General features: G+C 36.2%; 2 protein-coding genes across 2 annotated transcripts in view; one reads left to right on the top strand and one right to left on the bottom strand.

Annotated features, from left to right (window-relative positions):
- The window catches only part of ralgps1 (Ral GEF with PH domain and SH3 binding motif 1), a 106,841-nt gene that overhangs the window by 85,822 nt on the left and 5,397 nt on the right, over window positions 1–15,622 (bottom strand). The window contains exons 3-6 of the mRNA XM_084087305.1: window positions 10,616–10,704; window positions 8,674–8,807; window positions 6,514–6,618; window positions 5,312–5,362 (exon numbers count right to left, since the gene is read on the bottom strand). Of these exons, the coding sequence (XP_083943431.1) occupies window positions 5,312–5,362; window positions 6,514–6,618; window positions 8,674–8,730 (213 nt within the window). The 5' untranslated portion in view covers window positions 8,731–8,807; window positions 10,616–10,704. The remainder of the gene's footprint in view (window positions 1–5,311; window positions 5,363–6,513; window positions 6,619–8,673; window positions 8,808–10,615; window positions 10,705–15,622) is intronic.
- Window positions 14,285–15,112, top strand: LOC311098514 (uncharacterized protein; the record flags this gene model as incomplete). The annotated part of the gene is made up of 1 exon (XM_084138748.1): window positions 14,285–15,112. One exon carries the CDS (start codon window positions 14,285–14,287, stop codon window positions 15,110–15,112), a length of 828 nt encoding a protein of 275 aa, XP_083994874.1.

Below are 15,622 nucleotides of genomic sequence, written 5' to 3'. Positions count from 1 at the left end.
CGACATGGACTGAGTGGAGTGGAGTTTCCATGTGAATAAGCAGCTCAGTCTGGGTACATTACCTTACCAAAATAATTTTGGGTCTGTTTGCTAAGTCATCACTTAAAGCCGCACATTTTTTTGGATTGAACAGTCAGGGAGTGGGACACAAGAAGTCTTGTTTGGTTATATACTACCATTCAAACATTTGGGTTCAATAAGATTGTATTTTGTTTTATACTTAAAAAAAAAAAAAAAAAAAAAGTATACTTTTACGCAGCAAAGATGCATTTAAGTTAAAAAAAAAAAGACGTAAAAACTTGTACGTGTAAAGGATCCACTGGAGGCAAGTGTAAATGAGAACCCAAGTGCAGTTTATTATAAACAAAACCAAACATGAAACAAAAACATGGCGTGGCATGAAAACTCAAAAATCAAGACATGAACATGAACATGAACATGAACATGAACATGAACATGAACATGAACATGAACATGAACATGAACATGAACATGAACATGAACAGTGGTCTACAGGAAACAATACTTGACATGAACATGTCACAGACTAATGACAAGACAAGGGACACCTGTGAACAATGAACAGACGATTAACCAATGACAATACACATGGTAGGCTCACATGACAAACAGGGAATCACATGACAAACATGGAAACATGACATGAACAAACCCAAAACGTGACAGTACGCTGTTGCAAAATATTTCTATTTTAAATAGATTAATACTATCATGTGAAGAATCCTGGAAAAAAGGGTTCACGGTTTCCCTATTAAGCAGCACAAATGTTTTCTACATTGATAATAAGAGATGAGTCTTAAACATCAAAGAAATTGATCATCAAAGAGCATAAGCATATTCAAATTATTTCTGAAGGATCATGTGACACTAAAGACTGGAGTAAAGAAATTCAGCGTCACCATCACAGGAATAAATTACAGCTTAAAATTACATTTTAGAATACAAATAATAGAAACATTTATTTTAAATTGTAATAATATTTCAATATTATTTTGATCAAATAAATGCAGCCTTGGTCAGCATTCTTTCAAGAACATTAGAAAATTGTACTGACCTCAAACTTTGATTAGTAGTATATATTAGTTGTACATTTAAATGATTATTTTGCACCCAAAACAGTCATATTTCAGTTTTTCCATTATCATTTTCCAACCTTCTCTCTGACCCTAAGAATTATTTTATTTTATGTATTTCTTTTTGCTGCTGGCCCTTTAAGAAACACCCCTACAATTAACTCCTACACGTAGATGCTATAACTACACAATTCATCACATATACTTTAATTGCTCCATCCTTCAATAACAGCCTCTTTGCAGAGTCAGCATTACATTGTGACAGGATCACCAAACAATCTCATTGAAATATACCTGAAATGATCCCTTAGAGCGGCATGTGCCATATATACAGCACAAAGATTAATGAATTATGCTTCATTTTTCTCTTATATCACTAGTTCCACTTATGATGCAAAGTCTACAAACTTTCTGACTATCATTTCTTTAAAATGTCTGTAGCCAAAGAAAACTGTACAGCACACCACTTTATGCAAAGAGACTCTGTCTGCTCACCCAGCACTAAAAATGTAGAGGTTCTTCTAGAACCGACGTACATCTGAAATCTATTAATCCAGATGCCCGTGTCAACTTCACAAACATCTCCTTTTAGAATCCGCAATAATCCCTGAAGCATGCAGCTGAAACATTGATGAATGAATGTATGTGCATGCGGTCGAACGCAAAAATGTACTTATACTAGTATTTCCACAGGCCAATGGAACTTACAGGCAAACGGCTCAACAATAACAAGACCACTTACATTGTTAAATATGTCAGGGTCGGAAAGACTGAGTGTAACGGACGGGTCCTGAATTAGTGGCTGGGGAGGTCAAACTCAGCATTTTTAAAATTAGCTCTTTTCCAGTGGGAACTTCTGCTGTAGGGATATTAATTCAATGTGTTTCACACTCTAGTCCTCTTCAGAGAAGGAATACCATTATAGATATTTTGTTACTTTTTATAAAATCAATCAACTGAAACATTTATGTGTGCAGAAAGCTGCCGCAATGCAAACATGTCTAAAGGAATGAAGGGGGAAGATTCATCTTGACATAAACCAAGTTCATACTCCACAAATCAAATAATTTCCCTCAACACCAATTAAAACCACTTTGAGTCAAGAACTGACATTTTTCAGCAATAAAACCATTGGCAACACCTTGTGTACAAGAAGATAAACATGATAGCGCTGTCAGCTGTAAAAAACCTGTGACTGAAGAGACTCTAGAGGGAGGATGAGGTAAAATACTTCTTTGCTGTTTCCAATCTAGACTAATGTTTTGGTGCCAAATATCCACACATTCAAACTGCATAAAAAGCAGTTAGGCCTTTTAAAGTATCCTTTCATTTAGATGGTTTTTAGATGATACAGGGAGAAGAGCAATAACAGTGTGCTGCTGGAAATACATGTTATGAAATAAATCTCAATTATTTATGCTGACACATCTGTCAAACTTTAAAACTTGTACCCAAAATGAACATTAATAAATGGCTACACTTTATTTTAAGGTGTCTTTGTTACACTGTAATTTAACATTTAAGTACTGAGTAATATTAAGTAACTACATGTACTTACTATAGGGTTAGGGTTAGGATTAGGGTTTGGTTTAGTTTAGTTGCATGTAATTATGCATATTTTATAGTTATTAATATAGTAACTACATGTAACATATGTAATAATGATACTTTAAAATAAAGTGTTACCCAATTATTTTTCTCTGTTGCTCAACTACAAACCTGACACAAGGTCTCAACTACTGAGTGACAGCTTCATTAAAAGGCAGCTGTGGTTGCCAGAAAAATTGAGTAAAAATTCAATAAAAAAAGTAAACATTCACAGAACAACCTGTAAATATTACAGTTTAAAAAAAATAAAAATAAAAAAATAAAGTAAACCCTACAGCCTTTTTCTGATGATCTAGCAAGACCATGTTGCTACTTAAACTGTATTTTTACATGACATCCACCATAACACTGGTGGTAGAGAGAAAACCACATAATGAATCAAGGTTCATTACAAGTTGCTTTTTAAATAAAACGCCAAATTTAAAAAATAAAAAAATAAAAAAAAATCGAATGGAATGGAATGGAAACCCAGTTACTGTTAACCAATAAACAGGTTTTTACTCTCACATTTTAACAGTCTTTTACAGTTAAAGTGTATTGCTAGAAAACACAAATCCAAACATATTTAGATTTTAAATAATATGTATACAGACTGTGTTGCAAAAATATACACTACCGTTCAAAAGTTAGCCATACCATTATTATGTAGCCTATTTTTTCCTGAGATGGCAACACTGAATTACACGAGTCTTCATTGTCACATGTCCAACAGAAATAGTTCTACTATGCTGATTTAGAGCTCAATAAACATGTCTTATTATCACAAATGTTGAAAACATTTTTTTAAGGATTCTTTCATGAACAGAAATTTCAAAAGAACAGCATTTATTTGAGATAGAAATCTTTTGTAACACTGTAAAATGTCTTCACTGTCATCTTTGATCAACGTATCCCTGCTGAATAAAAGTATTAATTTCTTCAAAAAAAAAAAAAAAAAAAATTTTTTTTATATATATATACACACCTTACTTACTGAGAGTATAATTAAATATAAAAAAAAATCTGATTTTGATTAAGTTTCTGGCCCTTTTTTGTCTCCTATTCATGAAATCCAAATTCTCAACAGACCAAACCAACCACACAGCAATGGTTGCTGAGAACTCATAATGCTACCTAATAATGTGGCTACGTGGAAAAACAATAAATAACAATAAACCCACAGTCTTTTTAAATGGATCCATTCTGGAATATCTGTGGCTGTCAGTGAGAAATGATTCCAACAAGAGAACTAAAATCCACACTGACTCACAGAGATGATGTAATGTTAACTAAGGCCTGCAAAGATGTAGGTCAATCACCATCCAACTTTAACACTCACATCACTCAAGCTAATTCATACTCTGGATAAGGTTTACACAACCCTGACTCATTCTTACTAAATGTTAAGATCCATGGGCTAATTTCTCTGAAAAAGGCCAGAGATTCACACCAAGGTCACCATGAATGGAAACCAAATGATTCCAGACTTCACGTTAAGAAAAGTAGCTTGGTTAAGACTAATTGGCAAACAGACTGCCAAATCATTCTCTGCTCAACGCCATCACTGTCTACACGGCAGTGACCTGAAAGAAGCCTAATATTTCTTCATGATAAAATGGTAAAACTGTTTTCTCAACATACTCCTATAAACCCTAAAATGTGAGCCAGACTATCCAATTTTTTTATGTTATGTAGTCTTTTCATCTGACATTCCACAATTAATGTGTCTTTGACCATGTGATGCAATTGTTTTCCAGTTTAATTAGATGTTTTTTATTTTAAAAAAAAAAATTTGGGGGGGGGTTTTAAGTATTTTTATCCAATTTGATTAAGATAATATTAATAATTATTATTAATATTATTTGAATAATTTTAAGTCATCCTACAGCCCCCTTTGCTGAGTTTCCTGAGGCCCCTAATGGTTCCCGGTCCCCCTGGTTGAGAACCACTGATCTAAGTGCATTTATAGCCTGAAAATATTTAGCCATTTTTGGGTAATAATCTTCATTCTGTCATAATTTTGTGAAAGAATGAATATACATATTCATTACACAGATTCATATGTACAACCATAGACAACGGCAAGATAACATATGAATACTAAACACTTATGTTATGAATAACAGCTAACCTGCTAAATGCCCAAATGTAGTCAATGAAAATTTAACACAGAGAAAACGTTCTACACAAAACCTTCAGAAAATTGAAAAGTGCCTTGGCAGACCTGTTTTTATTACCTGTGGAAAAACTTCTCACTGATCCTGGTCCAAATCTATCATAACTGTTATGAGCACCTTTTCATTTTCAAATAAAATGTTAACTAAGGAAAGTACTGAGGGCTCTGTAACTGCAGAGGATAGGCTCTGGTTAAAGTAATGGAAGAATGTGGAGCTAGATTCTGTGGGTACTGTGGTCTTTGTGTGTGTGTGTGTGTGTGTGTGTGTGTGTGTGTGTGTGTGTGTGTGTGTGTGTGTGTGTGTGTGTGTGTGTGTGTGTGACACTGCTATAGTGCCACGTCACACTAATCTGTAGCACCAGAGAGCACATGAGATCAGTTCACAGCTGTGAGGCTCATGTGGCTTGATAAACACAGAGGATGTGTATTTAGTTGCCATAGATATCTGTCTCACCTCAGGCTGTATCGCCTTGAATACAGGAGCATCCATCAAAGTGATCTGACTCTGCAAAATAAAAGCTACAATGTTAAACTGACAAAAATTTCAAGCTTCAAAAGGGTAGCTCACTCAAAAATAAAATGTATTTAATAATTGAATCATCTCAAATTGTTCCAAGCCTGTATGAATTTTTTTCTTGTGTAGAACAAAATGAGATGTTTAGCAGAACGTCCAGGCAGCTCTTTTCCATACAGTAAGAGCAGATGGATACCAGTGTAGCTGTGGTCACCATTTCAATGAATGGGAAAAAGTAAATAATAATAATTGTTGGGTGAAATACATTGCAGGGCACTTAAAAGATGCAGCAAGTAATTTTTAGCATTTTGACTTGCAAGTTTTCGTGAAGTTTTCACTCTTGTGAATGTACCGTTTTAAATATATTGTACAAAAGTGCTATTGACTTTTTTTAGGGGTGTTTTTTTTTTTTTTTTTTGCAGTGGAAAAGGTTACTTAATGCACCTTTATTAGAGCATACTGGGTTTCTATAAATATAAAAAGAGCCATATAAAATGAATAGGTAATTAAATACTTGCCTTGAGTTGACTATAATTATGGGATGGAAAGTTGAAATTTAATAACTAGGCCATTGTGCATTTAAAGTCAGAGTTGGAATTGACATGAATTAGTGTGAGCAAAGGTCTGACAATATATGCTGATAAAGTCTGACAAGTATTTAAATGAATAAATAAATAAATAATAATAACTGAAATGTGTTGCCCTAGTTTCAAATCACTGCAGTTTCCATGTCAACTGAGTGGCACAAAAATGAGTTTTATTTTTTCAAACTTATCTTAGATAAATGTCAACTATCAACTACTAAAATCAACCAAAAGTAATACATTTTTTTCCTAACACCCTAAACTCAAACCATCTACCTGGATTTTAAGTATAATTTTAAAACAACATTCAACCTCAAAAGACACTGAGCTGAAGCTTTGTGTGAGGAACATACTGAAGTTTAGGTTTATATTAAGTGATAAACTTCCTCTCTGTATCAGTCAATGGGAGTTAAATTGGTAGGGCTTTTAGCACCCCTAGTGGTCATTTCACATTGAAAATGCAGCAATTTGTACCTACAGAAACTTAATTAATAGTAAGAAAAATAAAGTATGCATAGCAGTGTTTTTTTATCATGAGTATTTACTGTATAAACTTACAGCAAACTCCTCAGGTGTCACTTTGAGCATGTCAAACACCACCGCGTCAAAGCTCTTGGCAGAGTCCAAGCTCCGTCCATCCAGGGACTCAGAACTACTGCTGTCCTGCAAACACAGGAAGAAGACAGTTAGGCAGGAAAGAGAGAGAACAACTGGACATAAAATCAGGGATGATATTTCATACACCTATAAAATCCATATGGACAAAGAGTCATGGCCAGTTGCACTGTTCCTGTGGACTTTTAATCAGTTTAATTACCATTGTCCATTTGAATTACTTTATTCCATTTGATTATTCAGCCCAGATGGTAAAAGTGGATCAGAATGCAACCACATCACTTTATTAACAGGCAATGAGCCAATCCAACCCATATGATAATTAAAGCCAGACAAAAATAGACCACATAACAAAGGCCTGAGAAGGAAAGATACAGTCACTATGAAAAGAACAATTTCTCCTCGGCAAACGATCCTGACAGATCCCCTTTGAAGTCTCCCCATTCCATCCAGTGTAATATCCGTACTGATGTAAAATCTCTGTCTTATCTGTTCTGTGTCTTATCTGTTCTGTGTGCACCCTTAATTGCTAGCAGATTCGTTAATGCCCTCGTTTCTGGTTATTACAAACGCTGTACACCACCATTCAAAATTTTGGAGTCAGTAAGATTTTTTTTTTTTGAAGAAATTACCGTTATACAGCAAGTATGCATTAAATTAAATTGAAAGTTGACAGTGTGGAAGAAATTTTATATGTTCTATATGTTTGCATTTCATTATATTTATAGAATCTTAGAAATATGATGGTAATTAGATTAATGTAGTGTCAATACATACCCTTCTGAATGCATGTATGTGTATCTCCTTGTATATGACCTGACAAAAGTTAATGTGTGACTAAGTGTATGACCGAGACAGAGGGTCTCCATTCAAGGGTATAATATGATAGACAAATCTAAACAATGTATTAGTTATGGCTGAGAGATATCATCATTTAGCCTCGGGAAAACAACCTTGGGGTGGAACAACTATAAAGAATGAAGGATGCCCCCACTCGTGGTCACACTCTGCAGGCACTTTGTAATGACTGTATGACTGCTGACCTTTCCTTGCAAGGGAATAAATCATCTTTAAAAGACAACTGATCCATGTTTGTCTCTTATTCAGTATTAGAAAATTGTTTGCCACCACAACAGTAAAGACATTATGTTCCATAACTATTTTAAATAAATGCTGTTCTTTTGAACATTCTATTCATCAAAGAATCCTGAAAAAAAAGTTTCCACAAAAAAAAGCTGCACAACTGTTTTCAATATTGATAATAAAAAACATTAAATTGTAATAATATTTCACAATCTTACTGTTTTACAGTGAAAAAATGAGGCATAATGCACCACAACTGCAAATAAACTCCTAACTGGCCGATTCGTTTGGGCTAGATCAATCTGAACATGGTGTTGAAAAATCTTTTAGTATGCCCCCTGTCCCAGCGCCGAAAACCTCTGGCTTCACAGAAATTTGTTTAACCTCTTACCTTATGAAACCGTGTCAGCTTGCTGTGTGTGTGTCACATCTACTGAACTATCGCTGACTCTCTAGATGAGTTCCAGTTCACACAGCATGACAATGACATAACACTGTCTCACTGGAGCAGCGTCCTGCCAGTGTGCATCTGAACGGATCAGCACTGATGGACCAACAAGCTGCTATTTCTCTGATCTGATTCCCTTTAGCAAGCCAATATCAAGTGATCTAACTTGAGTGCTGCACATAACACTCAGTTCAGACTAAACCACACACCCACCCCGCGTTGAACAAATCACATGCATCGCAAAGCTGTAATGATCATCTGCAATAACGCTCTCATTTATAATCCATTATGCACAGTTTAATGTTCAGTTAACTGATTGCCTTATTTGCCGGTCTTTCTGATATTAATCCTGGCAATAAGACTAAATAAAATGAAATAAACTAAAAAAAAGAGATAAAACTATATATCACAGCTATGTAAAAAAAAGAAAAAAGAAAAAAAAGAAAAGGTTGCCAGGTCAAAAGGTTTAGATAAATTAAGAAAGCAGGCACTGTCATAAATAATCATACATTTCAGGACAGATGCTGTCATGGTTGAACTCTTTCGTAAACAAATGAGATGTGTTTTAGTACCTGTGTGTGGCGAGAGGTGATGCTGACGCTGGCAGGAAGTCCATTCCTCCTGTACATGCTCTCAGTCAGAAGAGAAGACCCAGACCACAGCCGACCTCAGCTGCTCACCGCCACACACGACCTCTCAGCCATCCCTGCAACACACATATTTCACCTTATTTTATGCCCAACTTGGTGTACTTGGCTATTTGGAAAGATTTTGGAACCCTATTAAATAGAAATTGTGACTTTAAAAGAAAACTGTCATAATTATGATTTAACACAGTATTACTCTATTTGGGATCTGCTCATTCTGTGGAGCAATGCATAATGCAGCCAGAAGAGGGAGGACGTCACCACAAATGCAGCCTCTCTCCCCTCAACATGACTCCTGGATCTGCCCTACATTCAGTCAGCCAGCCATTTCTTGTTCAAATGAGCCACATACATATCATAGCCATATCATGAAAAGACCCTGCAGTGCTGCTCTCCTCTGTACTATTGAATGAAACGTTTCAGTCTGTTTGGCCAAATGCAGTCCAGAATTGAAGTGCACGGGTCACGCAAGAAATATCTACAGATTTTTGCTTTGGTTGTGCTTCAGGAACCAAATTTAAAATTTTATATTACATGGCTTGGTTGAATTCTAAATGTAGAATGCGGTCTGTTATTTCTTGATAACTGCTAAGTATAACACACCGTTGCCATGAAAAACAGAGCGTTGCTATGGACGCAGGATTCTAACCGTAAGAGACGGAACGGACTATTTTCTTTAGCGGAAGCAATACAATCGTTTTTAAATCAATAAACTCCTTTTTAAATCAATATTTTGTGTCAAATTATTGATTTATTTGGTAGGTAGCCATGTAATAAGCGGGATAATGTAGAGCGAGGCGGTTGTTATAGCGAATACAACCCCGACAGGCTGATCAGGACCCCGACGCGAAGCATATTATTTATATATTAAAAGGCCACCAAACATTTGACTAAAAATGTTTACTGTGCAAAAGTAAACAAATCTGTCTTTAAAAAAAGGATTTAAATGTGCTAAATATGCTAAAATTAACATGATGTAGATTAAAAAGACTGATCAACTGTATGTTTTGTGAAATCAACTGCAGAAGCTAACATTATATCCTGTTCAAATCACTGGGAGACTTGTAGATGTGTTAAAATTTTAATATTTGCATTTTATTTTTTATATATTATATTTGTATTATTTGCATTTAGCATTGATTTCAGAACAGTACTGCAGAGGTGGGACCAGGTCATTGCTCAAGTCTTTGCATTCAATTCTCGAGTCAAGAGAGACAAGTCCCAAGTCAAGTCCAAGTCATGCGACTCGAGTGCACATACCTGCAGTAATAAATAAAAAAGTTTTGATCCCCCAAGTATGGCATCCCAGGGTTATTATCCACCTTTTTTGCCACGGAACTGACGCACATCCTATTCTCTCACAACTCTTTACATTCATTTTGAAATCATTGTGTGTCTTCATCCATTCAAGCGCAAAAGGAAAGAGGACTCAATGTGGTGCTGGCATGCTCTCCAAAACGCCATTCTGTGCGCGTTTCAGGTGTTTATTTACAGAGAGCTGCTTCACAGACAACACGCCAATAAATTTGAGTTATTTTTGTGCGTATTGTCGTGCTTGAATGGTTTAATGGCACTTAAATGAATGGCAGCGTGATCATATACTGTAGCACAGCCAAATGGGTGCTGCTACCCTAACCGAAAAAATATATATATATCGCAAAATGAATTTTGACAGGCCTACTAATTTCTTTTAAGGGGTCATAATATCATACATTTTTTGTTTGTACTAAAATCTACTTATATTGTTAAGTCAGTGTTTTTGTACTAAACATGTAGGGTTTTCAAGACCATTTAGTTTCAAAACAAGTGACTAGTAAAAAAAACAAAAACAAAAAACATTATAATACAATTTGTACAGATTTCATACCCATTTTGTTCTGCCAGATCTTTCACATGGCTAATATCTGCATGGTAGTGTTGGTGAAGGCCATCCCAGGCGGCAGATCTTTAGAAATACTGAAAGAGAAAGAGAGACAACAGAAAGACTTATGACTAAAATACAAATACCTTTGGGAAATCATCAAGGTTGATTTCCTCCATTTCAGACAAATTCAAACAAACACACTTGTGAGGCGTCAAGTTATACAATTGCAAATGTGGATACAATCTACTATAGCGTTTCAAAGTTAAAATACACCAGCCAGAGGCGTGGATACACTTGCCTGAGAGCAGCAGCATTTAACTAGCGTAATCGAGTGTGAAGAATTCAGTCAATACTGTTAACACTCATGTTTGCCGTCCACAGGGATGCCTGTATTTGTTTATTTGGCTGTATTTGTCCACATGGCTTGAATGTGCATGCATTAATTAGACATACTGTAGCTACTGTTCAAAAGAGAGGGGCTGTTAAGATTTCTCAATGTTTTTTAGAGAAGATTCTTATGCTCACCAAGGCTTCATTTTTTGATCAAAAATACAGTAAAAACAGTAATATTATGAAATATTATTACAATTTATAACCCTTTTCTATGTTAATATATGCAAAACTCACCCATGAACTGCCAAAACTCAGACAACACATTACATGCCCCAACAAAGACAAATTTATTTTGGATCACTGCTATACCAAATTATAATACAATAAAGGATGCATATCGCTATACCCAAAGAGCAGCTTTTAGGTCTCTCTGATCACTGTCTGGTTCATCTTCTCCCTACCTACAGGCATTGACGCGGGAACATATTTTATCAGGAGGGTGCTGGGGGCGGGGCTCGATCTTATGAGGCGGTGCTGTGGTAGAGTATTTTTAACAAAATCCTAATATTAAACAGCCCAAACAAGATGATGAACATACAAATGAATGGACCGTTTTATGTGAGAACGCTCAGAACTCATAATACATTTTACAAACACAGCACAAAAATCTGCATCTTACCTTATGATACTCTCTCAGGAGATAGTGCCGGTTCACAAAGAAAGCAAAAAATTTCAAAGCAAAATCGCAAGACGCAGTGGAACGGGGGAAAACGCAAGGTCTCGAGGCGTGCTTACGTTGAACTTATTTTAACTTGAGCGATGCGTTTTTAGAACGCTGTGTCATGCGCGAGTTAAACACGGTTAAACACGGCTAGTGCGTTCAGAAAAGCAATGGAAAAGTAGCAGAATGGAAGGGAAAAACACGTTCTGTGTGAGCATGTGAGATGCTGGTCCTAATCCAGCATAGTCACGTCACTCACTCCATGCGAGATCGGCTTTTGATATATGGATTTCTAGTTTTTAAATTCATAAAACCATATTCGACAACATATAAAAACGAAATAATCTTTAGAGTCATTTTATTAAGGTGGAAGGTGTTCTTAAAATTAGTGAAACAGCTGTCGGCCCTAGTTCCCGCGGTCATGCCTTAAGGCAGAAACTTAAATCTAAGGACTTTAAGGAGATGGATCAATGAAGCAGAGTGGGAATTACAAGCCTGTTTCGAGAGCACTGATTATTAGAGTGTTTTTGAAGCTGCTGCCACTGATCTGGATGAGCTCACAAATTGTCTCACATCATACATCAGTTTCTGTGAGGATATGTGCATTTCTACCAGTACTTATTTAACATACAACAACGGACAAACCACGGTTCACAGCGAAACTCAGATAGCTTCGCCAGGCAAAAGAAGATCCCTATAGGAATCGGGACAAGATCTTGTACAATCACTGACAAAAGAGATTAGAGTGGCTAAGAGGAGCTACTCTAAAAAGCCAACAATCCTGCTTCAGTGTGGAAAGGCCTGAAAGACAAACTACAAGACTCCATCCCTCAACTCTGCAGGAAATCAACAACTGCCTGATGACCTGAATGAGTTTTACTGCAGATTTTAAAATCTCAATCTCACACCCCAGACCCACTCTGATGGTCTCTCTGCACAACCATCAACACCTCCAGCACCCCACTCTCCCCCCATGAAGAGGATGTGTTTCAGGAAAACGAAGACAAGGACACTGTTTACACCTGATATTAAGAGGCATTTTGGTTGATCGGATCACACGAAGACGAGGGAGACACATTCCTTACACCTGGTGTTTCAATCCGTCTCTTTTATCCACTTTCGACCACTTCTGTCCTGGTTTCTTCGATGATGGGATCTCTCAGGACCTGCAGTGCATGAGACAATCACATTGACTTCATTGTGAAAAAGGCCCAGCAGAGGTTCAACTTCCTTCGCCAGCTGAGTAAGTTCAATTTGCCACAGATGCTGCTGATTCAGTTCTACTCAGCCAGTCTTCTGCACTTCAATAACTGTCTGGTTTGTCTCAGCTACAAAATCAGACATCAGAAGACTATAAAGGACGGTTCAGACTGCTGGGAGGATTATTGGTGCGCCCCTGTCCACCCTCCAAGAATAGTATACATCCAGTGTGTGAAAAAGGGGCTTCTATTCTATTCTATTTGTATATTGCACACCTGTACATACAAATTCACACACACACACACACACACACACACACACACACACACACACATACAGTATGTGTATCTTATTCTCATATCTTTATTTTACTATCTGTGTACTGTTGTTGTGACTGTGTACTGGAAGCTTCTTCTGTCACCAAAACAAATCCCTTGTGTGTGCAAACATACTTGGCAGTAAAGCTCTTTCTGATTCTGATTATATTTTTAAATTAAATGTATTCCTGTTATGCAAAGCTGAATTTTCAGCACCATTACTCCAGTTTTCAGTGTCACATGATCCTTCAGAAATCATTCTTATATGCTGATTTAGTGCTCAAAACTATACTTTTATTATTATCAATGTTGAGTCAGCAAAAACGTTGTGCTGCTTAATATTTTTATGGAAACTACAATACATTTTTGCAGGATTCATTGATGAGAAGAAATCAAAAAGTGCACTGTTACTTACAACACATCTTACCACGGTAACCGTAGACACAGACTGTAACTACAACACAACTAATAGGATAACATCAGCTAAAGAATAACCTACAAAACATTTTGGATTGTTGTTTGGTGGAACACTTACCTGCAGGTAAGGTAACTTTCTTGATGCAATAAATAGAATTTAAGATTTGTTTTGAATATTTTCCTAAATGTTGCTTCAGATTAGGTATTTAAAAGATAATCTGTTAGTCATTATAACAAAATAAACTATGACAGGGAATTCAGGACCATGACATGAAGTAGAGGGGTCTTGAAGGGGGAACATAAAAAAATAAATAAAAAAAACTTATTTGAACTTGATATTTCTCCCGTTTTTCACCACTCAATACTGCATTTCAGAAACAAGTATGTCATTACACTAAAATCACTAGAGCCTAAATTCTAGACTCTTATTTTAGCTTAGCTTAGACATTTAATTCATATGTTCTGTTTATTTATCTGGAATTATCCCTCTGGGTAATTGAATTTGATCTCTGTTTTTCACATACACCATCATATTGCAAGTATTTTGCAGTATTGCAAATATTGCATATTGCAAGTATTGCAGACTTTCCAGTCTGAAAAAAAAAAAAAAAAGATTTTGGGGCGCTAACAAAAATGTAAAGCTAAAACCCAAATTCTCAATTCAAACAGATGTTTCTAAACATAATGACAGCGGATGAAATCCTCAAAGTGTTTGAAGACACCATGCAGGTTCCAGTGAAGATGGAGTATGAGCTGGGAGTGCAGACAGAGCAACGCCTCAGGGAAATGGGTGTCCGCAGTGTTTGGGAAACCTTAGATGTAGAGTACTACTATGATACTGACAGCTTCCAACTGGCTTCTACACAGACCTGGTTGAATCAGCATAATGGCCAGTGGGGACTGATCCTGGCAGAAGAACGAGAGCTTAATCACTCTCAATCAGACGACACCAAGATGTCAGAAGATGAACATTTTGAAGAAAAGAAAAGCAAAATACTCAACTCATCACCAGAAGAGAGATCAGCAACAGGTGCTGTTTTAATAGAAACATCAAGCGATAAGCATCCCGAGAAAGTAACGTGCAAAAGCCAAGTTCAGAGAACATCCTCAGACACGTCTCTAACATACACAGAACTGAGTGACCTATGTGCCATCATGTCACGTCTCTCAAAGTGTCTCCAACTCCCTCTGACCCAAAATGAAATGCAAAGCATGACCATGAAGAACTTCTTGAAAATGGCCCAGATCCAGATGTATGACACCTGGACCAGGACCAGTACAGTGAAGTACTCTCTGCCTGGTGGCATCTCACTGGTGGTGGAGAGAAACTACAGAATTCCCACTGAAACGCCTTCTGCATTTTTGATCATAAATGCTGATGTGCCCAGCATAAGCAGTGAGCTGGAAAAGATGGACCGGCTGTGCAAAGAACTAGGCTTAAAACCAAAGGAAAGGTCAATACAAACTATTCTTGAAGCCTATAGTGGTCATGTGGACATCTTCAACTCATAATTTCCTGTCTTGCTTTTACCTTCTAATCAATAAAAGTGCCAAAAAGATCATTTTAAGTTATTCTAACTTCACTAACTATGGCAATAGGGATGCACCACCGATATAAACATTTTGGCCGATACGGATAATTCTTTATATTTGAAAGCCGATAACCGATATATTGACAGATAAATCTAAATCCAAAATGTTATAGTTTTTGAGAGCCTGATTAGTGATTACAAAAACGAATCTCACAATTAATCTCACTATATATATATCTCACTATAATCTCACTATATATATGCATTGCACTGTATATATATATATATATATATATATATACAGTGCAATGCATAAGTTAATACACCCATGCTAAAGTTGACTAAAAAGAGGAATAAAAAATCATATTTTGGAAATTGAACTTAATGCCTTAATTTAAAAAATTAGGAAAAATCCAACCTTTTAGGACACCAATTTTCTTTGTGAATGAATAATGTATCGTAAATAAATAAATGTTCTTCCTTAAAATAC

The sequence above is a fragment of the Abramis brama genome (assembly GCF_963993115.1).
Source record: "Abramis brama genome assembly, chromosome: 16".
NCBI classification, from domain to species: domain Eukaryota; kingdom Metazoa; phylum Chordata; class Actinopteri; order Cypriniformes; family Leuciscidae; genus Abramis; species Abramis brama.
This window is presented reverse-complemented; position numbering and strand designations above follow the sequence as displayed.